Source organism: Podarcis tiliguerta (assembly GCF_965153285.1).
Source record: "Podarcis tiliguerta genome assembly, chromosome: 7".
Lineage (NCBI taxonomy): Eukaryota > Metazoa > Chordata > Lepidosauria > Squamata > Lacertidae > Podarcis > Podarcis tiliguerta.
In genome coordinates, this window is record NC_139540.1 from 44,202,770 (window position 1) to 44,227,976 (window position 25,207).

A 25,207-nucleotide genomic window follows, 5' to 3' on the forward strand; every position below is an offset into this window, starting at 1 on the left:
GACCCTCAGTAAATAAAGCTAAAGCACGTGCAGCACAAGAGAGAAACAAAGGTACAGAGAGAGAGAGACTCTTATTCTTCTAGCCATTTTAAACAAAGTGGTCAGTGGACTCGTTGAATTCTACCTGAAGCCCTTTTCACCATAAGTTTCAGCAAGTTTCTATGACTACTGTCGCACAACTACAAACCACTATTACTGGACAGATTAGAGATCTACCCAAGTAGATGACCAGTAGTTCTGAACAACTTGGACTCAGGAAGTATTGCATATTTCAGTTACAGTGTTACTAAAATTGGAAGGATCATAAATTATTATTATTTAATACATTCTAGTTTTTATTCTTGTGAAAGTGTTTCACACAATGAATTTGCATTCCTGATGAAATCTAAAGTGACATGTATGAGAGTAAATTGCTGACCCACTGACACTACTTTTTAAATGCAAGTCAATGCAATTTGTGGCTCTATTTTTAGGAGAGACAAATGAGCCATTAGTGGAAAAATAATATTTTAATAATTTGCCAAAGGGTCTGTGTGTATATATACTTTATTATAAAATAGGAATTTTTGTAGGTCAAAAGTATCAGTACATAAAATGCAATAAATTAAGTTTATACATTTCGTATAGCTTTTCTACTTCAGAAAGCAGTAGGCTTCATTAGTGCTTGGTCTCCAAAAACCTGCTTAAAAAACACAACATGCTCTTCACAGTGCTCTCCTGTAAAACAAACAAAAAAGACTGTGTGGAATTAAATCTGAAATACCTTCCCAGTACTTTATTTAATTTGAATACAGTTCCTGAGGATTTCTAGACTGGTCACACTACCTGTCAGACAGGACCACTGGTCCAGCTCAATAACATAGTACATCAATGCACTGAAACTCTGTACTAAGAGTTGATGAACTGGAAGTAGTTTAAGTAATATGTACTGCTGTTGTATGCTAAGTTACTACTATGACAAAACTGGATTCTCAGCACAATCAAAATAACATGCCACTTCAGCCAGAACTAGAATGGTTTCTCTACCCTCCTCTTGTCCATGAGACTTTCTTGGCAATATCAGTCACAATATGAAATTACATTCAGACTAGCAGATTCCCATAAGCCTTGTATTGCCGCAAACACTGGGACATACCTAATCAAATTGAGGGGAAGGATGCATTTCTATGTTCTTTATCACTGTTATGCTTAAACCCTGCTACTAAGAAATCCACACCATGGTATACATGAAAGAAGGCCTTTCATGATTTCAGTGTGGAGGACTTTCAAGGTAAAAATGATATATGCATGCATCTAGGCACCTATACTCTTCCCCGGCCAAGGAAAGTAATTAAGTCATATGCAGAGTACCTCCATTAAAATAAAGAAACAGGTTAGCCACAATTAAATCAAAAGGGGTTGATGGTGAGTATAATGTAATCAGATGCCAAACAGCTACAGCAAAATAAGTCTTCCTTCCACTTGCACTCTTATGGAGCGGTGGGTGTCACTTCTGTCACTCTGACTAAAAGTGAATTCCTAAAACCCAAAACATATAGCAGCAGACTCCCCATAACCACTACCCATCTATTAAATGCTCTTTACTATAGTTGTCATTTTCCACATTCTACAAGAATCTGTCAAATCAGTATTCAAAATGTAGACACAGTGCCTTTAATTGCAGAAATGATATTTTAAGAGCAAAACAGTACAGTTTGTGGTGGGTTATCTTTAATTGAACTCTGTAAATCAGTGCTTTAAACTTCTTAAAAAGCTAGTGTGTTATAATGTATGGTCTAGAAAGCTTACGGAGGGCAGGGGCAACTTACCATAGGTTGTGTATTAATACCTCAACTGTTCAGTTATCTTAATAAACTTGTACGAATATTCACTAAAATGTGGCCAAGCTCCATTTAAATGGCTTAGCCAAGTCCCCAAATTCACTCTATAAACCACAGCGGTTTTTCCAATTTTCTCTTAAGCTCACTGAAAATATTTACCAGTAAAGCAGATTTGGAACCAACGTTGGTTGTAAGTGGCCAAAAGTACAAGAACAGATTGCTGAACCTTGAGTCTATCCCAGCTTACTAAGATTTACAAGACACAATCTTGTTTAATAAACTTTTCTATAAAAAGATAAAGGCTGGCTGGGATTATCTTGACACACTTCCCTCCCCGCTTTGCAAATGGACACTTTACCTGGAGTGAAGCTAGGGTTTCCACGCAATCGCTGATTTCTCTGCTCAAAGAACCTGAATATGGTATAGAATAGCATCTCATCTTCCGTCTGCTTTGCTGCATCAAGAAACTTTCGAGCAGAAATACTATCATGGCCTCCAATACCTCTGATGAATCTCAAGGCAGCCAGTACCTGATGTTTAGACAACAAAACTTCCACTATTTCATCATTTGCAGTAGAAAGTCTCTGAAAGCAAAGTGACTACAATTAGTGGCTGCCGAACTAATGAAAGCCCTAAATTCAACACACAGGGGGAATGATCTTGCCATTTATTATGGTGGATGATGAAGTGTTCAGACTGGGCTGTTCCTCTTGCAGGACACTCAGGCAGGAGCAAAGAATTGTGGGAGGCAGACCCGTTTCTCCTCAGTTTTTTTTCCTCCTGCCTAGGACTGAGCAGTTTGGCTCTCCCAGCTCTCAATGTTTTGCTGACTGCTAGTCAGCTGAGTCCTCTTTAACTACTTTCTTTGTTATTCTTAAGTTACTTAGTAATCTTCCTCTTCCTTAGTTGTTTATTGGCAACTTTGCCTGTCTTTGTTACTGTTTGGTGTCAGTCCTTTTATGTGTCCTCTGCTGAGGTAAAAAGAAAAAAGCACCACTGTCTCCCTGCTAAACATGTTTCCCTATTCTATGTTCAGTGTTTTACTTCTATTTTTTCATTAATTTCTTAATTTTGATCTTTTCCCCTTGTTGCTGGCTGTTGCCAGCGGTTGAGTTGCCTTTTCCTTCAACTTTTTTGTGTCACAGGCTGCCTCCTGCAGCGACTGTGTGCTGCTTCCCTAACAGCTGCTCTGCGCCTTACTCTCAGCGTCCTTTTGGACCCTTTATTCAGCGCATCAGCTTTTCTTCAAGAATCGCTGCTTCTGCAAAGAAAGGAAGGGACAAAGAAAATAAGCTTCCAACTCCTTTCTCTCCTGTCTGCTGCAGCGGTGCAAAGGGCTGTTGCGACATGTTTTGCCTGCAGTAATAACGGAATCAGCAGTCTGCTTCAGTGGCTCAATTTCCTCCCACTAAATTTTGATGGCGTCCTTATGAGTCTTTGCAAGGTTTGGGTTCCTCTCCACATAAAAAAGCGAAACAAAAGTTGAAGCAGCTAAACCTAGCAGGGTCCTCTAATACTTTTCACAGTCACTCAAATCACTCTTTCCGTGTTAAGGGCCATCATTCCCCCCCCCCCCCCCCAGTGCTGCTGGTAAGGTCAACCCCTGTAAACAAACCTCCTTCAAAGCAATCCATGACTCAGCCACCCAGCCCTGGCTCAGTTATCTAGTGAGGTTTTACTGCCACCTGCTGGCAATATAAATGACATAGCCATGTCCTCTGATTCTGAGCCTAAATTTCAGGGTTTTGCTGATGCCCAATTAGGGTCTAATGAGCAAAGTTCATTGTCACCAATGGGTCAAGGTTTATCAGAAGTTTTGAATGTGAACTTGCCTGCTTCTTTAATTGATCAGTTGAAGGATGCCCTTCTTGCCTCCTTATCGCTGACTAAACACTTCTGTATTTTCCACAAAGACAAGGTTGTGCTTTGCACTGATCCCACTTTTGTACCAAAAGTACCTTCAAGATTTAATATTCAACAGGAGCTGGTGCTTCAAACGTTTTGTCCTAATCCACAGCATCCATAAGAAAAGGCTTGGGCATTCTTTGTATGTGTGGCGGGCTTTGAAGATCCATTGTACAAAGAACATTAGAACTACAGGTGTCTTGTTTGTGTCTTTTCATACTTCATCTCTGGGAAAGAAAGTTTCTTCTGCCACATTATCCAGATGGCTACGTGCTTGCATGCTGTCGGCTTATGAGTCTCTTAAGTTACCTTCTCCATCACGTATATTTCCACACTCTACCAGTTCAGCCTCTATGTCGGCGGTCTTTGCTGCCAATGCTTCCCTGCTGGATATCTGTAAAGTAGCTACTTTGAAGTTCTAATTCTGGCATGTTCCAAGTCAAAATTGTCCAAACATGGGGGAGTCCACCATTTGGACTTGGTTAGTAAGTCCCAATTTGTGGCAATACGAGCATTAAAGTCTCCCCCAATTAAGGAGTACGAGTTAGGGCATTTAGTATGACATGACAGTAGGTGATTTTCAAATGATTCCCATCTCCAATCAAGATCAGGCGCTGAGCCTTCGGGGGGGAGATAAACATTAGTAATTAGTAATGAGGACTTCCCTTCTGTGATCAGTCCAGATAGAGCAAAAGGCGGGGAAGCCCGTACCAGAGTGAATTTGGCGCGAAGTTGGAGTGAAATCCCAATCAAAAGGCCCCCTTTGGGGCGACCACCTTTCAAAGAAGGGGAGGCCGGAAGTGTTAGAAGATCAAAGCCGTCTATGGTAATTTCTTCCTCATCCCATGTTTCTTGGAATAGAATGATTTTAAATGAATTTATGTACTTCCTGAATTCGGGGTCTGATTTTTTGGTTCTCCAACCAGCAATGTTCCAGCTAAGTATTGATAATGTCGAGTCCTTGTGCTGTCCCGGTAATTGTCACTTTGAGTTGTTTAATGGGTTCTTGGAGGTAGAACGAGGACCCATAAGGAAATCGGTAATTTTAGTTTGTGCGGATAAGGTCTTCTTCCGTGTTAATTGTATCGATGATTTGGTAACATTAACGGGCGGGAAGGGCTTTGCCGGGAAGGAAGAATTAGGCAAAGTTGGTGAGGTCGGATGCTGTTCATTGAGGTGAGTAGTAACAAGTCTTTGATGGGCTACACTAGTGGATCCGTCAGAATTATCAGTCTTAACCAGGGTAGCGCTAAGAGGTGTTCCAGCCATCACTTGTAGTTGCTGCGCAGATGGGGAGGAATTATCACGCAGATGTATTAAAGGACATGAACGTGAGGATGGTGCATGTATAGTCATTTCCTGGTGATCTTCAGGCAGGGTAGATTCTAGCTCAGGCATTGAGGCAAAGGAGTCATCAACTTCCATATTTTGATTGGGCATAAGGACTGAGATGGGAGTATTGAGTTTATCGACTTCCTCCACGGTAGAATGATGTTGTAGGTCAACAGGTGACTGCTGATTCAGATCAGTAGGGGGTAACAAGGTAACAGGTTGAGAAATTGTCAGGGCATTTGATGGAGACACCATGTGGGACGTGGAGCGCCTGCTCTCCTCTCTCATCGGTATAGAGGGGTCCCCTTGCGATAGAAGTCTTTGTTTGAGTAGATCCAATCTATCGAGAATAGCCCGCTGTTCTTCTGAAGGGAGTTTTCCATAAGAGGAGATAAGATTTCTCTCTTCAGGGATATTCCAATCTCCGCTTGCAGTTGGATCATTCCTCAACGTAACTAGATGGGCACTTGGGGTCGCAGGTGGAACAGGGGATACCCAGCTAGGTGTTTTTCCCGTTATTATAGGAACAGAAGAAGGGAATGAGCGCTCATTGCCAGTTGAGAAGTTGGCAAAAAGAGGTTTAACACTCATGTCCTTAAAGACTCTTGTTGTTACAATCTCCCAGGGTGCCAGTCGATCTTTTTGTCTTGCAAGAAGATGTGGGATCCTTGCAGACTGGAAGGAGAGCATAAATTTCCTTGGCCAGGGCGTGGCGTTTAGGGGTGCTACAGATATAAGATCTATCTGGAAAAAAGGAATATTTAACAAATCACGAAGGTACCCTTTAGCCATCCTCAGGTTATTCCACCTAAGACTGGGGGCGTCACGGGAAAAAATGGATAAACATATTTTGTTAGGTTGAAAAATCAAAGATTGCTTATTCCTTTGGAGCAGTGGCAGCCTGCCTCTTAGGTCCTTAAGGAGAGATTTCTGGTCAAGTTGTCTCTTTAAGGCACTTACAAGCTGCACAGGAGGTTGATGCAAATTAGATAGCTCAGTTGAGGAAGGTAGATGAGCCAGAAGGGCCCGTGAAAGTTTGTTCAATGACAAAGAAATCCCCTCCAATTCCTTGAAAATGAAGCTTAAAGTCCTGATTACCAGTTGTATTTGATCAGGTACTAAATCATGGGCTGTTTGCCCTAATGCTTCCCGTTTCAGTGACGGAGGGGTAATTAAGGTGTCAGGGGGGAGGGCTTCCCTATGGCTTCCATCCCCCGCTGAATCTGCTAGCTTTTCCAACTCTCCTTGATCATACAGAGGCCAGAAGCGGTTGTATGTTTCGACCGCAGAAACAGTTACTTGCTCCGTTTTGCTGTTATTGTTAGTAGATGGTGGGGGAGATTCAAGCTTTGACTGCTTTGCTCTTGGAGGTGAACAACCTTTCTCAGCAGATCTTGGTCGCTTGCCATGACCCATTTGTCGCTGTCTCACTGACTACGGAGGTTCAAAGTAGAGGTAAACGGAGACAAAAGAGAACTTATCTTTTATGGCCGCAACTCCTCTGCTACTCCTCCTCCACTGCTCAGCGTAACCCAATCTTCAAGGCGGCGTTACTAATCAGCAGAAGGTTTGAATATCCTTGTTGATACGTATATTGGCCAACCATAGAAGTAAAACGATTAAAACTTCTAACAGAGGTAAAATGATTTAAAAGTCTAATAAAAACAGCTAAAAAAAACAGCTAAAAAGACGGCTATAAAAGGCTATAAAAGGTTTGTAATCCAGAGGGTTCATGAAGGAGAAGTTGTTACAGCCGCCATCTTCCAATCCGATGTTATATATAGCAACCTTTCAAAGCCATGAGGTCAAATTGATGCTTATTTAGGATAGAACTGTATGTCACCAAGATAAAAGATCTTGTTAATCTTCTGGAGAAAATCAATTGATTTTAATTTTCTGGCATCTGTTTCAGTTCTCTTCACCCATTAGTAGTTTGCATGTAATGTCCAAGAGAAAAGTGCTCTCTTGTTCCTTTTCTGATGTCATCAAATGTCCAAATTGGGTTGAATATGTAGTGCCATGATATCATCTTGTTTACTGCATAATCTCCAACTGACAGGGATCATCTTTAAATGCGAACTGAATAGAATTTCTCCTGCACGCCCTCTACTTGCCAATGTTCAGTTAATCCTCAGGGAGTGCATAGTAAGTCCACACAACATGGCTGTTTTACTGATGAAGTGATGTTGCAAAATACAGCTTCATGGACACTGTGTGGATCTCTTCAGCATTAGAGCTTATTCAGACCTTTGAAAATCACCTTCATATTGGTATCTTCACTTCAGTCAGGAGTTTTATCTTTCCAAACTATTCCGAGAACCTGGAATGTGAACAGGATTCCATATAATCTTTGCATTGGCCAATACTTTCACTAGGCATTACAAGCTAGATCTTTTAGCCTCAAGTGATGCAGCCTTTGGCCGCACAGTTCTTCATCAGGTCCTATAGTCAGCTCAACTGCAGTTGGGTCCCGCCCAGTTGGGAATTGCTGTGGTATGTCCCAATCCAAACACTTCATCGTCCACCATAATAAATAGGATGATTGGTCTTACCTGAATAGCAGATTTATTAGGTGGACAATGAAGTATTCAGAACCATCCCTATGTGGGTCTGCAGTTGAGTCATTTTCATGAGCAGGGTTTATTACCATATTCATTACAGTGGTACCTCAGGTTACATACGCTTCAGGTTACAGACTCCACCAACCCAGAAATAGTGCTTCAGGTTAAGAACTTTGCTTCAGGTTGAGAACAGAAAATGTGCTCCGGCGGCGCGGCAGCAGCAGGAGGCCCCATTAGCTAAAGTGGTGTTTCAGGTTAAGTACAGACCTCCGGAACGAATTAAGTACTTAACCCGAGGTACCACTGTATATGACATTATAATTTATTATATGCTTGAGTTTTATCATGGAGGGTTTGTTCTCTTGATATGCAGGTCCCCCCCCCCATGCTGCTACACATTACTTTCTTTACTTTTGTTCCTGTTCATGTGTTATGCAGGGGGAGGTAGGCCTTGTGTTTAATTTAGTTTTAGATTTTTGTTGTGATGCTCCTGCTTGGCAAGTCAGAGAAATGGTCTACCTCCCACAATTATTTTCTCCTGTCTGAGTCTCATGCAAAAGTAACAGCCCAATCTGAATACTTCATCATCCACCTAATAAATCTACTATTCAGGTAAGACCTGAATCCTTTCTATACTCTGGGCATGAGATTATATCTTTACCTTACTTACAAGCTCTGGTCATTTATACTTGTTCATGATTACTTGTTGGTATATAAGCAGACAAAGAACTCACATGTTAAAAGTTTTCTCTGTCTACTTACCTTTAACATATCCAGGGAGAGCTGATGAGCTGGAGGGTAAATGCTCTCTAATGACAGTAACAAGCAGGCCTGAAACAGGAAGTTCAACAGTGTCTCAATACTTCACAATTATGTGTTAAAACCTAAAAGTAGCATGGTTGAAAATAGTGTGAGCCAGATTCCTGCTATGAAGATACACCTACAAAGTCTGGTGAAAGGGCAGCATAGAATTAACCAAGAAGCAATGAAAGCTGTATGGTGAAGGACAAAAGAAACTAACTTACCAGGGGTTTTGAATCACTGAGAACATGATATTGCAGGAACTGGTGAAGCATATAGAATAGGTTGTGCTGAACAAGGGTTTTGATAACCAGTTCATATAGATAATGCTAAGGAGGCAAGGAAAAAGACTGTTTAAACCAGTAGTAACTAGGCAAGTATTTAACTACTACGTTATCACCTTAGTTCTAGGGGGTGAAACACAAGAAAAGTTAACTGAAAAAGGGCACATAGACTTATACATGCAGGGTGGTTTTTTTTTTAAAAAAAAATACTATAATTTTCTGAATTCAATACTAGAACTTAGTAGAGCTAAAGGCTACTAGTCTGTATAGCAGAGATGGGGAACCCGTGGCCTTCCAGATGCAAACGCCCATCATCCCTGGCCATGCTGATGGGAGTCTGAGTCCAATCACATGAAGGGGGCCACAGGTTCCCCTTACCCTGCTCTGAACTCGTCAGATAGGTTAGTAAGCTCTTTGGCTGCAGCTCGTCCTCCTTCAACCTCTTGGCCAGCTGGCCAGTGAGAAGAAGGCAGAAGAAACAGATATGAAGTCTGAACAGAGCAAGGTTGATCCCTTCTCTGACTCTGGATTTTTCTTCAAACTTGTGCTAAATTCTTTTCAACTCCATACTTTCTCGGCTGCGAAGGGATTTACTGGGTTTAAGAATACTCAAACAGATTTTTCTTTTTTCTTTTCTGGAGGTTGAAAGGGAATTGAGACATTTTCTCATGAGCCTGCCCTGTTGATAGTTCCCTAGCATTTGTGGCCTTTGGAGCAGGAGGACTGGACAAGCAAATGGAAGTTCAAGTGCCTGGATGGAAGGAGCTGTAGCTGAAAGCAACTTGAAACTCAATACTACCTTTAAGACTAATCCAGCCTACCTAACACTGTTTGGTGAGCAGAGCTCTCCATATGAAGGAGGGTAATGCAGGTGGTGGCAAACAACTGGACTTTCTCCAACTGTATGGATGCATGTACCTTCACACGTGAACTAGAAACCTTATGATGTCGACACAAGGGCTCAAAATTAACACACTTACAAAGGCTCATTTCCAATCCTGAATATTTGACTAAGCAAACACTCTAGCGTTTCAGAAGGGAAAAAATGTGTACAATTGTAGCTTTGATCCCAACACATCTGTTCATTACTAGCCCAAACTCTTCACAATGCTATTTGTCATATTTATACTTAGTTGATATCTACAAGTTGCTCTGTCACCTCAAATCGCCTCTAAAACGTCATATATCATTACATGCAAACTAATGCAACGGTTCTGTAAAAGAATGTGGAAAATGTGCTCATTCCCCTTATACAGACATTCATTTTACTTAATAAATAAACAGCTTTAATATTTCAAAATCTGGTAACTAGTGTGCAGTCTAAAAATAGTTAACCAGGATAGAGAATCATAATCTTATATAACAAGACATTTACAGTTTTTACCTGAACAGCTATCTGGAATTGGTTGAGTGAGCGAATATACTCCATTAGGACAGCTATAGTGAACTTGTGAGGTGCTTCCTAAACAGGAAAAGGAGAATTTACTAAAGAAGATGCTTCAACTCCAATAAAGAATCTGTTTAAATCAGAAGTCATTTTTTTAGTTTGTGGACTCGTTTCTACCTTTGAGAAAGTGTCACAAAATGTCTGCCGGGGGGAATGTGTCCCATTCATGACCATCATCAGTCACAAAACACTCATTACAGAAGTCAAACTGGTGAGCCTAGAAGGTAAGTAACTTGCCCAAGAGGCAGTACAACAAGGCAGAAGTGGGGTCTGAGCCCCAGAAAATAAGCTCTCTCTCTGTCAACCAACTTCCTCTCTCTCACCCCACCTGCAGCCATAGTCCTTGCTTCCGCCTTTCTTCCCATGGCCTCCATCGACTCAATTTTTGTCCTTGTACCTACAGCACACAGGTACAGAAGTCCTCTCTGCTCTTCAGCCAGTGAAAAGATTGGCTATCATTTTAGGAATGATGTGGACAAGGGCAGTAAAAGCTCAGTGAGAAATAACAAGCAGCCAGAAGAGGAGCACTACACACTAGGGAGACCACCTGTCAGATATCTGGTGCAGCATGGAGAAGACAGCATGTGGCGGGGGACATGATAAGAACCCCCAGGTTTAAAGTGTCTGATTGACAGCTATTCAGACTTTCTTCCTGCTTCAGAGACTGACAAATTACCTTCTGCTTACCACAACAGTATTAGTTACTGTCAGCTGTGACTAATACTTGCCTCCCTTTGAATTAACATTTGAAGACCTATGAAGCTAAATCAGCATGCTGGTGTGTCTATATCAACCAACCTTTTTTTCAGTAAAGACAGACAAAACATGCGTATACATGTCTGACTGATCAATAACTGCCTGGGTACGAACTGGCCGTTTGGGAGTTGGGTTGCTTCTGCTCTGCCCAGTTTCTAGTGCCTGAAAAAATACCAGAAAATATTTTGTGATATAACATATATTGAAGTGCTCATAACACTTATTAATTTTATACCTTGACACCTAGATGCAATGATTGTATTTGACAAAGTCATACTCGAGTAGACCCACTGAAATTACTGAATTTAAGTAATGTTTATTAACTTAATCAGTCTATTCAAAAGTGACTTAGTCAGCTACCACGGCTTACTTGGTAATAGATTCCAATGACCGAAATCCATGTTTATGTCTCGTGTGCCTCCTCCATGAGGGTGGCAACATGAGAATGGGCCTTTTCTGCAGTGGCTCCTAGTCTGTGGAATGCTTTCCCCCGGGGGGCTCACCTGGTGCCTTCATTACGTACCTTTAGGCACCAAGTGAAAATGTTCCTCTATAACAGAGCTTTTGGCTGATTAAACCATCTATGGCCTTTAAATGTGTTTGTGGGATGGGGGTTATTGGTTTGTTTCTGGTTTTTTGTTACAAAATGAGAACACAAAAGATGTATTTTTATGCAGTGAACTGCCCTGTGACCTTCAAAGAAAGGAAGGTATACAAAATAAGATCAGGATTAAACCAGAACTATAACTTTAATCAAAATGGCAATGCCTTCAAATCCGTAAGACTATAAGAGCCTGCTGGATCAGACCAATGGCTGTCCTGTTCTCGCAGTGGCCAACCAGGTGTCCATGGGAAGCCCGTAAGCAGGACCTGAGCACAAAAGCACTTTCCCCTCCTGCAGATTCCAGCAACAGGTACTCAGAAGCATACTGTCTCCAACTGTGAAGGCAGAGCATAGTCATTATGGGTAACAGCTAATGATAGCCTTATCCTCCATGAATTTGTCTAATCTTCTTTTAAAGCCATCCAAGTTGGTGGCCCTCACTGCCTCCTATGGGAGTTATGTTCCAAAGCCTAACTATGCACTGCCTGGAGAAGTACGTTCTTTTATCTGTCCTGAATCTTCCAACATTCAGCTTCACATATTTAGTGGGCTTTGGTGTGGAATTATTTCCCCCCACAAATTAAAAATTAACTAGTTCCTTTTTTAGGGATTGCAGTGATCATGTTTGAGCATTAGTTACGTGTGTGTGTGTGTATTAGAGAATCTACTTTTCATTGTGCAAGGAATTACAGATTTGAACACTGTCAAATCAGTGATCAAAGATTACTGCTAATCAGAAACGGTATATACAAGGCACATGGCAAAGAAAATGATGTTCATAACTTGCCATATTGTAAGTCTGCTCTGCTTCCAAGTATTTCTTATATTCATGATTGAGTTTGTCAAAAACGGTAGCAACCACACTCAATGATCCTCCGTCTGGTTCACTTAACACTGCAACAAAAAACACACACAACAAAATTAGTGGCAAGGAACATTGGCATATTAAATTCTGCAAATTAGTATCTGTATTTATGCATCGCTCTGAACTACATTTCATACTACAATAAACTAGCTGGTAGTCACCATAATATAGTTACTCTTAAATCTTCTTATGCTAACTAGAGGCCAGATAACTGATACTTTAGGTACTTAATATGGAAATGGCATAGTGTGCAAGAGAGTGCTTTTAGAATTAACTTCTTACAAAGTTTTTCAAAAGAACAGCTCCTGGAAACTGGAAGCAAAATCTTACTCTGAGAACACACAGCAAGAATAACCATCTTGCAATCTTTTCTCTGAAGAAGAAAGTCCATTAGTTTTCCTTTGTCTGGTAAGAGATTTACTATAGGCTCCAGTTTCACCTGCAGATTCCAGAGGTAACCTGGAAAGAAAGAAAAAACCAATAGCAAATCCTTTTCCAAAAGGAATCTAAACTTACAACAGTAATATGAACCACTTCCAAGCCAGACTTTACATATAGCATCTTTGTCCTTATATAATGCTTGTACAAACAGACTTCAACATCAGACCAAACATTCCCTTACAACCACATTATGATACTATACTACATTAGAAGTTACTGATTCATAACTAGCTTTTCATTGAGTCAGATATTCCACCAACCCACTTGAGTGTGGTTTTTTAATTTCTTAAATACGAGGATAGAACATACTTGGTTGTGGGTTTTTGTTTTTTTAAAAAAAATATAGCATTGTAATTACACAAACTGATGAAAACAGAAGAGCTCTGACAGCTTCAGACATACCTTCGCTTGCACTGATGATAATATCAGGCTGAAAGACAATCCAGGATGAAGAATCTAAATGTTAAACAAAACTCCACAGAAGTGTATTGGCCGGAGAGGCTCTATAAGGTCTCAGGTGTCTACAAAGTCACTTCATGGCACCTCTTAAATGCTGCCAAAATTACTATTACAGTGGTACCTCAGGTTACAGACGCTTCAGTTTACAGACTCCGCTAACCCAGAAATAGTAGCTCGGGTTAAGAACTTTGCTTCAGGATGAGAACAGAAATCGTGCTCCGGCGGCACGGCAGCAGCAGGAGACACCATTAGCTAAAGTGGTGCTTCAGGTTAAGAACTGTTTCAGGTTAAAAACGGACCTCCAGAACGAATTAAGTTCTTAACCCGAGGTACCACTGTACTATTAGGATTGCTATTTGTCAAAATTGGGGGGAAATGAGAACACCATCCATGAGAGAATGACTAACAAAATGTGAAACACAGTATGTAGGTTAGGCTGACATATATGAAGAGAGGGTAGACAACTAGATAATATCTTCATTGAGAAATGGAGCCATTTCATAATGTACTTGAATAATAAGGTACGGAAGAAAGTAAACCCATTTGTGCTACTCTGAATTTTGTGACATTTGTTATGCTTGTGTGTTTGTATATATATAAATCTTTTCCTATATGCTCAGCTCTAGATATCCTATTTTTATTCTATTTTCTTTGGCATATATTATATTTGGTTATATTTTATTAGAAATAAATATATGATGGGGGGGGGCAAAAACAAAGTCACTTTATGAGCTGGATCCAAACAGTTATGTGACTAAGGTAAAGGTAAAGGTACCCCTGCCCGTACGGGCCAGTCTTGACAGACTCTAGGGTTGTGCGCCCATCTCACTCAAAGAGGCCGGGGGCCAGCGCTGTCCGAAGACACTTCGGGTCACGTGGCCAGCGTGACATCGCTGCTCTGGCGAGCCAGAGCCGCACATGGAAACGCCGTTTACCTTCCCGCTAGTAAGTGGTCCCTATTTATCTACTTGCACTTTGACGTGCTTTCGAACTGCTAGGTTGGCAGGCGCTGGGACCGAACAACGGGAGCGCACCCCGCCGCGGGGATTCGAACCGCCGACCTTTCGATCGGCAAGCCCTAGGCGCTGAGGCTTTAACCCACAGCGCCACCCGCGTGCCAGTTATGTGACTAACAATATACAAAAGGGAGATGTGCAAGCTTAATCCTGGCACCCCAACCACCCTCCAAGCCTTATCACGTGATAAAGTTATTGATTCATAAGGCTGGGGAAATAAGAGTGTGCACACTTAACGGGGCATAAACCCAACTGAATGCCCAAGTAAAGTTGAATAGGACTGTGTTGAATGCCAAATAGTGCTATTCTATACTCTTCAAAGATTCAATGCATATTTCTATTGCAATATTTTTCAATTCTGCTCCCTCCAGATATAAAAAGCAACATGTTTATCACACAAGAGAGAGAAAAGATATGGGGTTCAGTTTCAGAACAAAACACAAACTGTTGAAGGATACAGAGTTTACAGGGAACTGGGAACTGACTGGTTACAGAAGCTGGACCTGCACATGGAGAAAGAGATTGTATCAATTACTCATGATCCTGAAGAGATTAATTTGTTTTGATGAAGATTCACTGTAGAAATCTATTCCATATCAATATACCTTGAGGAGTTAAGGCTATGGTCTAGGAGGATTAGGCCCAGAGCTTATTGTAATACTTAAAACAAAAAATTCATCTAAAAAATAGATAAAATAAATAGATTGCTTATTAGCATTACTGATGAATCAGCTACAGTACTAAATCATTTATAGCCAACACAAAGGTTGACTATTTGTTGCACAGGGTCCCCAATACCTTCCCCTCAAGGGATCACTTTTGTTTTAGAGCTATAGGCATATTTAGAGTTCTGGGTAGAATCTGGAGAAAGTGCCCATGAAATGGTGGTTAAGAAGCAGCACCACTCCTCATCTCCTGTGTACCATGTTGTGACCCAAATGTCAGAACTGAGCCTGCAGAGACAGGGCTTGCATAAGGGCAGAAACACACCCAGATGACACAGGATGCAGAAGGTTATTTGCCAGGTGGTTTAAAGCTCCCAGCACCTGGTCTTCACACTTTCCCTTGATACTTCGGCTACACTCACTGTGGGTGGAGGCACATGGTCGGGGAGTGACCGACAAGGGGCTTCTCAGTACATTTTCATACAGCTCACTCAAATTTCCATCCATCCTTGTATAAGGATCAGCAAGCAAAGACTCTAGCCAACTTCAGAGAGCCAGTCTTCACTTTCCAAATCCCGTTCTAATTGACAGCTGAGCATGAAATTTTCACAGTGTTTCACATGGAGCTGAAGACTACTCTGGTGTAGAGACACAGGCTGCTTAAAAGCTGCACTCATGGGGGGGGGCAAACACAAGAAGGGGAAGCTTCCCCCTGGCCAGGGGACCTGCTAGCTCTCTCCAGGAAATGACAGCCAACGGCCTAGAGATGATACTGTTTCTTCCCGTGAACAAGATATTTGAAACATTTAGCAAAAGTTAAACAATATTATTCCTTAGTTGTTAAATAAAATGGAAACCCAAGTGATAGATGTACAGTCAAATGTTACATTTTCCAGTATCTTTCTTTAGATCTCTCTACTAACTAGATTTCCAAGCTAGTTAAACAGAAAAGACCCCTACCTGCCACAGGAATCTGATAGGGTTGTATAGATCGAGCTGGAAGTACAAGCTGGTGAAGGGTAACTGTGCCATCAGATTCTCCTTTGAGTCTGATATCAAATATAATAGAGGTCTAAAATTGACAAAAAGAAATAAGTTCCCTTGTGATGCACATCATCAAAACTAGTTCATACGTATATGGAAAAGTGCAAAAATGGTGGAGTAGCCTTGTCAGACTTCTGATATGAGGTGTGGAGGACCTTCAAGGGCCAACTGCTAACAGACAGTGGGACCAAAGCCAAAACTCACATACAGCCCATTTACCATCAGACCACATGCATACTTAGATGCATGTCAGAATTACAACTTGTCCATTTAACCACCCTAGCAAAATCACTCGCAGCGCTGCCAGGAACCAGCTGTCTTTTGCCTAAACTCACATGTGAAGGTATACTCGTAATAGGTCAACATGCATACAATCTCATTCACCAATTTCCCCCAAACACTGAGCACAGCTATTTCGCATGCAGGCTCCCTTTTGCCTCTCCTTTTCCCACTCCTCTTGTTCTCTTGGTTTAACAGGACTTCTCCCCAGTTTCATCATACCACAATATGGAGTTATTGATTTACTTCTCTTCCATCGTCCTCCATCATTCTACGATATGATAATTAATTACACACATTGGTTTTTTAAAATGACGACACATGGTGGTGGGCTTTGTTCCTAGACTATCAACAGCCATCGAGCACTGGAGTAGCAAAGGCAGGGCGGAGCCTCTGGAACAGCGGAAGTTCTGTTGTGCTAGTGGAATTCTTTTTGCACATGAAGGTATCTACATCTCACCAAAGGGCTACTGGGGGCTACTACCTGTAATGGCTATGCTCTGCCTTCACAGTTGGAGGCAGTAATGCTTTAGAACACCAGTTCCTGGAAAGCACAGGAGGGGTGAGGGCTCTTGTGTTTGAAGCCTGTTTGCTGCTTTCTCGCAGGCATCTGGTTGGCCACTGTCAGAACAGGATGCTGAACTAGAAGGACCATGGCCTTGATCCAGCAGGCTCTTTCAGTGTTCTTAAAAGATGTGTCATGCCCTACACAGCTACAACTTTCACATAACTTTATTCTCTTATATAATGAATGATCTTAACAATCAGAAGCACAAGCAGGCAAAGGAAGATAAAACGGAAGGCTTCAGCTGTTAATGTTTAATATGAGAAATAAAACCACAGGGAAAAGTAGTACCTCAGTATCCTGATGATGAACTACCACCAAGTTGTCCACAACATTTAGTGCAAACTTGCCAGTCCTGTATAACTTCAATATATGCAACTTCTTGCAGGAGCCTTCCCTGTGGTAGATTTAAGCATGGAGAGACAGAGAGTGTATTATCATCAAGAGCATTGATTTTATTATTATTTTATTATTCTTAACAATCAAAATTATAAATAACAGACAAACTTGCCTTGGTAAGTGATAAAGAACTACTTCAGCTCCTGTGCTGTTGGATGTCCGTGAGTGGTGTCTCAAGTACAGAACATAAAGTTGCCCATATCTAAGGAGATAAAATTATTCTATTTTGTATGAACTCATGAGTAAAATTCAAAGAAAAGGGTATGAATGGATTTCTAAGGTCTCTCTTGACAGCCATTATAATTTACAATACTGCACTGTGGGTTAAACCACAGAGCCTAGGACTTGCCTATCAGAAGGTCGGTGGTTCGAATCCCCACGACAGGGTGAGCTCCCGTTGCTCAGTCCCTGCTCCTGCCAACCTTGCAGTTTGAAAGTACATCAACGTGCAAGTAGATAAATAGGTACCACTCTGGCGGGAAGGTAAACGGTGTTTCTGTGCGCTGCTCTGGTTTGCCAGAAGCGGCTTAGTCATGCTAGCCACATGACCTGGAAGCTGTACGCCGGCTCCCTTGGCCAATAAAACGAGATGAGCGTCGCAACCCCAGAGTCGGCCACGACTGGACCTAACGGTCAGGGGCCGCTTTACCTTTACCTTTATATTGATAATGCTTCTAAATAAAGGCTCACAATTCCATAAGTGGAATCCATCACAGTAGAATCATTATTTCCTTTGGTGAAGACTTAAAAGTTTCCTTAACTCCTGCACTGAAATTAATACAGAATTAATTTTTAAAAGGTGCCAATCCATGGATCTAAGGATAGGTGCAACTTCAAAGTTGCGCAGAAAGGACGAGTATTTTTCAGGTTGAAAGGAAAGGGGAATTTAAAGATTCTGGGCTGAAAAGATGAAATGCATTCTTATAGTAACCAAATAAAGAGAATGTACCAAATATAGGGAGGATTGGGCCAGGGTCTTTGTCTGTCTCAGGAAGTTCCTTTTAGGGGGGGAAATCAATTTTAAGGTGTTCAAGAGGGAACTCTTTGAATTCAAAACAAACTAGGCTTCAGTAACTTGCTCTGCTGTGTACATTTTAAGTTTCTTCTTTCCTTTGCTCACTGAAATAAGTGGGCTTAGAAAGTGGCTGTTATCTGTAGCTATTTCACATCCTCTCTTAGGAAACAGAACTGTAGAGCAAACCAATTGCTTAGTATGAAAGAAAGAAAAGGAAGAGATATTAAGGGCAACGTGTCCACATTTTAGGACATAAATCTAAAGGTAGGGGGGAAACCCCACGATAATACTTACATTGTAGCCATAGCAATATCTCTTTCAGAAAGACTGAGTTTGGACGCCTTTGGAGCTGCGGGTAATTCAATTTCAAACTTGGACAGCTTTGACATAGTTCCACCCTAGAAGAAAGCATGTTGAAAATGTTGCATATAATTCTAATTCTATGTGGTTCCTCTTATGGTTTGCATAAAAATTATCCCAGCCCACAATATTTTCTCTCAGAAACTTGAGCATGTCCAGTACCAAGCAGTAAAATGAAGTTTTAAACTTGCAATTCTAAATTTGAAACTTAATATTATACTCATTGATTTTAATGATCCACAAAAATAGGTTTACAATTAAGTGACCTGTTCATTAAATAACTAACCTATCCGAGGCATCAATTTCGCTACTTAATATTCCAACATTAACTATTAAGTAAGCTAGCACAAACTGAAGCTAGAAAATGTCCAAGTTACTTTGTCATCTAAAAATATTCTGCTGGCTCTGAATCTGTCCGCCCCCCCCCCCCCCAACCTTACAGTTTGTTCTCAAAATTAATTTGCAGCTGTGACCTGCACTACTACATCAACTTTCAAAAACCTCATCTTTGGGGGAAAGGAAATTAAGTTATGGGGTTAAAACAAAAGTTATACATTATGACTGACTTCTGACATGTTTTGCTGGAGACTTTTCCTTTGAAATCTTGACAACATAAAAAAAATATACAGGTCAAAGCAGGTGCTGAATAGAAGGTGTGTTTTTCATAAATTCTGGGGACAGATGGTAGATATATGAAAAGAAGTAGAGGGTCGCTGCAGCTCCATGATGCTTCCAAGTTCCAACACACACACACCCTCCGCACAAAACTGTCTTCCAGATAAACCATTTGCTGACCAGAGCATACAAACAGCACCTCCAAGTGCCATATAAAACATAGCCAAGCTTAAAACCAAAGGAAGTAGGAGAGGTTTGTATATTTGGGAGCAAATGAAAGGCAAGGGAATGTAATGAAACGCAGCATAGTTTTTAAAAGCTCTCTGAGCAGCTAATTAAAGCAATGTGGATGATAACACTGGACACTCGACTACTACTATTACCTTAAAATAGAACGGCTGTAGAACATTTCCAAGAACTGTGGTAGACAGAAGAATGACTGAACTCTCAGGACAGTACATGTACCAGTTTACGTTGATATTCTGACTCTTCAAAAGTTTTAAAGTTCGCTTCTCTGGTAACACCTGAAGACACAAACAAATTCCAGTATATTTCCAAAAATGCAATAAATTTTACAGTTGCTAATCTTAAGAAATACTTAAATTTGCTCTAGGTGGGCACACAGAATGCGCAGAATCTGGTTGTCAAAATTTCTGACTTGTGTAGTAGTAGTAGTAGTAGTAGTAGTAGTAATAACCCCACCCATCTGGCTGGGTTTCCCCAGCCACTGGGGGCGACTTCCAACCAAATATTAAAAACACAATACACAGCATCAAACATTAAAAACCTCCCTAAACAGGGCCGCCGTCAGGTGTCTTTTAAAAGTAAGATAGTTGCTTATTGCCTTGACATCTACTGGGAGGGCGTTCCACAGGGCAGGCGCCACTACTGAGAAGACCCTCTTCCTGGTTCCCTTTAACCTCACTTCTTGTGGTCCCACTAATTGCTTAGAATTAGGAGCACTGCTGATAGATCTTTCCTGCAGTATTGTATCAGAATATTCATTTCCTTCTTCACAAATATGGGTTTACTTAAGTGTGGAAAGGAAAATTTAAATTTCAAAAGCCACACACAAAATTACAGGATTTAGTTCATCTGGCACTGAAATGTCACTTGGCCTTTAAAACAGAGCAAATCTGGCAGAACAACGTAACATACTTTTTAAAAAAGAAATCAGATTGTTTTTCTTACCTGATAAAATTCAATTCCCTGATCTGTTATGAAGACGATTTCTGCAGAGCCTGTCCAGCAGAATCCTAAAATGTTGGCATTCTTGGTCTTTAACAGCAAACAACATTCAGTTGAAATAGGCGAATATGCATACAAGTTCATTTAAGGCAGAATTATCATGGGTCTCCTGTTCTAGTTTACATGTTTCAGTTCCAGCAGTTAATCTAGAAAGGAGTCCCCCGTGTTCAAGAGTGTCACAAGTGCTTGTGGTGTGCAAGTAAAGCTTCCAAGCAAATATGAATCCTCATTGACAATATTTTATCATATACAGTACATTCTGCAAATTTGTCACTGTGCAAATACAAGTATTATATTATCACATACCCTTGTCAAGCATCCTAAAGCTTAGTTTATAATAAAGAAATATGAAACTAAACTTAGAATCTCATCCTATGCATGCATACTCAGAGCAAATTCTACTAAGTTCATTGCAACATTAAGCTTTCAAATGCAACTGAAGATTTGTAGCAGTTATACTGTAAAACAGGGCATCTGATAACATGGCTATCTCATCACCCTCTCGCGAAAAAATGCAAATCCACACATGTTAAGCAAAGCCATCCAATGTCAGTCATGCCAATCATTACATTGTATCTGTTACTTGTATCTGTAACTATCTGTGTTAGATGTTACTCATAATGCTCCATTCTAAGTGACTAGAAGCATGGTGAAAAATGGACAAAGCAAAATTAATCTGAATTAATTCTAATCCCCTGAGTTGTCAGGGGATTGAAATACTCTGCATCAGTTACTAGGTTTAAGAAAGATAAAAAATAACGGTAGAATGTTTGTTGAATGCTATTCACACTGCCCATTATGGATCACAGAAGAAGCAATAGGCTTAAACTACAAAAGATTGACTGGAGCATTAGAAAACACCTACAAGCAGTCTTGAGGTTTTCAGGAAAAGTTGGTCAGCCAGAGACACCAGAATCACAGAATAGTCTGTCTTACGACACAACTTGTGTACTTTTGCAGAAAGGTGAGGAAATTCATCAAGAACACCAACAACAGAAAACCGATGGATTGGACTTTCACAGTGACTCTAAAAGCTGCTTCACATAATTTGGATTTATCACAAGGATGTAGGTTCTATGGGATAAATTGCATGTACACAAGCATAGTTCAGACTACCCTCTCCATGCATTCAAGAACACATGATGAAGGGACATGGGACAGCATGAGCTAGCATAGCTGCTTGCGCAGAGTTAGTGGTTTCCTGAATCCACTCAAGCAGGTAAATTACAAAACTGGATTTTGGAGAAATATGGGAAGAATTGATTCATATCACTATGAACATCAGCACAGTGAGCTAGCTTTTTCAAGACAGGATAACTGAAATCTTATCACGTGCTTCCATTGAATAAATGCTTCAGAACAGATTGCAAGACTAACTAAATGGGAAGAGAAACTGCACTTCAAGATTGCACTGCAATCTCATGAAGTGGCTGAGTACTTTTCAAAATTGATTATAAGCAAGAGAGGTTCCTATATATGCTTGGGACTTCTTTGTTACTTTCTACTGCTTGTTCAAGAACGGATTTGGGGATTTTAATACTTCAAACTATGAAATCTGATTCACTTAAATGAACAAGCTTTCTCTTCCTCACCTCCCAATGTTCATCACTGTAAAATGAGAGCTACTGGCTAAACCTTGCTGATGGTCAACATTATTTTTAAAGGCAAGAATACTGGTGATGGTGGGCAACTAGAACCTAAAGCATTCTGAATAATACAATAATAAAAGTTGTTAGGATATTTCCGTTCCACCTTAAAAGGGAGCAGGCTTTGTGAGTCACAGAGTCTGCGTATTTCCTGTTGACAGGAAGTTTATGTTGTGTCTTTGCTTTCATTTCTCTCTGTCTGTGCCTGAACACTGAAGCAGGCAGTCATGTTTTTCTTTGTTCTGATCAACGCTGAATAAACTTGTAAATATGCTCTCCTGAGTGCATCTTTCGCTGCGTGAATTATCTGCTGATAGAGCGTGCATCAGCTCTGGAATGTGGCAAGCTATTTCTGGAGCTTGTGTCGCTAATTGCTGATACTGCGTGTCTACGGGAGATCGATGGATGTCCGGAGACAACGTGGAGTCATGATGGACTTTGTCTCCCTGGCAGTATCCCAACAAAAGTGAGATGACTCCATTTTGCATTTTGAAACTTTTTTTATGAACCAGCAAACTGAAGGTTAATGGAGGTTACAATATTTTAAAGATTTAACTTAGTTTAACTAAGTTAACAGCATTTGTTTAAATGTACCTTGCATTCTTGAGTATATTCTATCTGTGGGAAGTCTGGAATGAAGTTCAGAAAGTCCTGGAACAACAAGAAAAGCAGCAATTAAGAAACACATGGGCTGAAACCACACAGTGTTAGGTACATTTAAGCTCACTGATTTTAATTGGCTTAGCCAGGGGTCAGCAAACGTTTTCAGAAGGGGCCAGTCCACTGTCCCTCAGACCTTGTGGGGGGCCGGACTAAATTTTGAAAAAAATATATTTATGAACGAATTCCTGTGCCCCACAAATAACCCAGAGATGCATTTTAAATAAAAGGACACATTCTACTCATGTAAAAACATGCTGATTCCCGGACCATCCATGGGCCGGATTGAGAAGGCGATTGGGCTGGATCCGGCCCCCGGGCCTTAGTTTGCCCAGCCATGGCTTAGGCACACCTAACTGCATAGAGTAAGCCTATTAATATACTTGAATTTCTCTTCTTCGTAAATTAAGACAGACATCTAAGAGCTTATTTTCTGTTTTAATATCCTACTTTCCACCTAAATGCTCCCTAAACTTTAATTGGCCATGGAATGCAATACTGTTCAAGACCCTGCAGAAATGTAAAGGAGAAAATTATTTACAGACAAATGTAATGGTGAATCATAATACTGTCATAATTCAGATCCAAAGCTCTTGCCTCCAGAGCTGCAGTTGCACTCAGGGTAAGCTATTAGTAAATATATTAAAAGAAAATAAAAGAAAAAAAAACCTGCAGAGAACCCATTACAAGACATCAGCCACCAAGGAGAAAAGAAATGGCTATAATCACTCCCAAATGCCCCTAGACAGAGGTTTGAATAGAATAAAGAAATAAAACCCAAGAGGATCGATTCAATCAAGTTTCTTTAATCTTCCTTTCCCTAATTACAGTGGTACCTCGGTTTAAGAAAGATTTGGTTTATAAACTCAGCAAAACCAGAAATAGTGTCTTGGTTTGAGAACTTTACCTCAGTCTAAGAACAGAATCCGAACGGTGGAAGAGCACTGACAGTGGGAGGCCTCATTAGGGAAAGCGTGCCTTGGTTTAAGAACAGTTTTGGTTTAAGAATGGACTTCCGGAACAGATTAAGTTCATAAACCAAGCTACCACTGTACTTCTAAGCTACAGTGACTGTATTAACATTATCAGCTACTCTATTAGCCTCGATTTCATTGTGCTTGACTATCTGAGCTATGTATTTTTTTAAACTTGCAATTTCTTACCACATTCTTTGATGTTCTCTGGACAGCCAATATCTTGTTGCCCAAAGAAAATTTGATGCACTTCACTTCCCCTTTGTCTTCCATTCTATAAAACAATAAATTGTCAGAGGAGATAATTTATGGCCATTTTATACAGCAAACCTGTTTTAGAGCACACTTACCTGAATGAGATGGGATTGCGGTCTTCCAAGCCTTTAACTACGACCCCAGTAGCTCCACCAGATCGAACAGCAAAAACCTAAGTAATTAAAAAGTTAATATCCGGATTTAGGTTCATTTTAGTGCAGGGTTCTTAACTCACTGTGGTCAGTGACTGAAATCAATTCATTCATTCATTCATTCATTCGTGGTTCTTAACCTGTGGTTCATGGATGGGCTTCATAGGGTCAATGAACTAGGAGCAAAAAAAAAAGAAAGAAAGAAAGAAAGAAGAAAAAAAAGAAAAAAAGCAGGGGGGGAAAGCAAGCTTGAGGCAAAATTTTGTGTATATATGTTTATGTGCATTTTACTGGGGAGGGGGTCAATAGCTTTCATCAGATTCTCAAAGGGACCCATGACGCTAACAAGGTTAAGAACCACTGCTCTAGAAACTTTCAAAGTAAGATAAACATCAGAATTTCTAATTACAGTGGTACCTCGGGTTAAGAACTTAATTCATTCTGGAGGGCCGTTCTTAACCCGAAACTGTTCTTAACCTGAAGCACCATTTTAGCTAATGGGGCTTCCCGCTGCCGCCGCACAATTTCTGTTCTCATCCTGAAGCAAAGTTCTTAACCCGAGGTACTATTTCTGGGTTAGTGGAGTCTGTAACCTGAAGGGTCTGTAACCTGAGGTACCACTGTATCCCTTTCTAATTATGAATGTAGTTTAATTAAATGCATTACTCATTTAAACAATTAGTTTAACTATTTTATTTAAAATATAAAGGTTCTCATTATTTTCTCTAAATGTCAACAGTTGCAGTTCCTTCTTGGCCACTTGCATGCTGCTCATGGGTCCTCCCCAGCTAGGGCAATGTGAGGCTTGTTTCCAATGACTTCTCCCTACTGATAAATACTAGGTTAGAATATGTCAGTTGCATAATTCATTCTTACATGATACCACTCCCAAAGATTGCGCAGAAGCTGCAACTCAACTGTTGGTGGCCTTGGGCAAGTGGTGGCATATAAATTTGTACAAGCTGCCAGTGAGCTTATGAACCCGAAACAAGGAGCTCAATGGCAGTCAGAAGTCACATGCATCTCAGAGATCACATCT

General features: G+C 40.6%; 3 protein-coding genes across 5 annotated transcripts in view; 1 reads left to right on the forward strand and 2 right to left on the reverse strand.

The window, feature by feature from the left end:
• The window catches only part of NPC1 (NPC intracellular cholesterol transporter 1), a 46,715-nt gene extending 36,476 nt beyond the window's left edge, over window positions 1-10,239 (forward strand). The window contains exons 25-26 of one of the 2 annotated variants that reach the window (XM_083451583.1): window positions 1-51; window positions 9,345-10,239. In XM_083451583.1, coding sequence (XP_083307709.1) covers window positions 1-51; window positions 9,345-9,349 — 56 coding nt within the window. In that variant the 3' untranslated portion in view covers window positions 9,350-10,239. Of the gene's footprint in view, window positions 621-9,344 lie in introns of those variants that run through there. The other variant, XM_083451582.1, reaches the window with a different exon arrangement.
• Window positions 1-25,207, reverse strand: part of RIOK3 (RIO kinase 3) — a 910,199-nt gene that overhangs the window by 864,426 nt on the left and 20,566 nt on the right. The gene's annotated exons all lie outside the window — the stretch shown is intronic.
• RMC1 (regulator of MON1-CCZ1) overlaps window positions 531-25,207 on the reverse strand; it is a 27,854-nt gene continuing 3,177 nt past the window's right edge. For both annotated transcript variants that reach the window (XM_083451636.1, XM_083451637.1), the window contains exons 2-20: window positions 24,112-24,188; window positions 23,951-24,035; window positions 22,722-22,778; window positions 20,425-20,511; window positions 19,617-19,757; window positions 18,553-18,656; window positions 17,356-17,445; window positions 17,136-17,241; window positions 15,917-16,028; window positions 14,750-14,794; window positions 13,219-13,272; window positions 12,706-12,834; window positions 12,298-12,404; window positions 10,949-11,068; window positions 10,088-10,165; window positions 8,644-8,748; window positions 8,381-8,449; window positions 2,179-2,404; window positions 531-717 (exon numbers count right to left, since the gene is read on the reverse strand). In XM_083451636.1, the coding sequence (XP_083307762.1) occupies window positions 638-717; window positions 2,179-2,404; window positions 8,381-8,449; window positions 8,644-8,748; window positions 10,088-10,165; window positions 10,949-11,068; window positions 12,298-12,404; window positions 12,706-12,834; window positions 13,219-13,272; window positions 14,750-14,794; window positions 15,917-16,028; window positions 17,136-17,241; window positions 17,356-17,445; window positions 18,553-18,656; window positions 19,617-19,757; window positions 20,425-20,511; window positions 22,722-22,778; window positions 23,951-24,035; window positions 24,112-24,188 (1,872 nt within the window). In that variant the 3' untranslated portion in view covers window positions 531-637. The remainder of the gene's footprint in view (window positions 718-2,178; window positions 2,405-8,380; window positions 8,450-8,643; window positions 8,749-10,087; window positions 10,166-10,948; window positions 11,069-12,297; window positions 12,405-12,705; window positions 12,835-13,218; window positions 13,273-14,749; window positions 14,795-15,916; window positions 16,029-17,135; window positions 17,242-17,355; window positions 17,446-18,552; window positions 18,657-19,616; window positions 19,758-20,424; window positions 20,512-22,721; window positions 22,779-23,950; window positions 24,036-24,111; window positions 24,189-25,207) is intronic.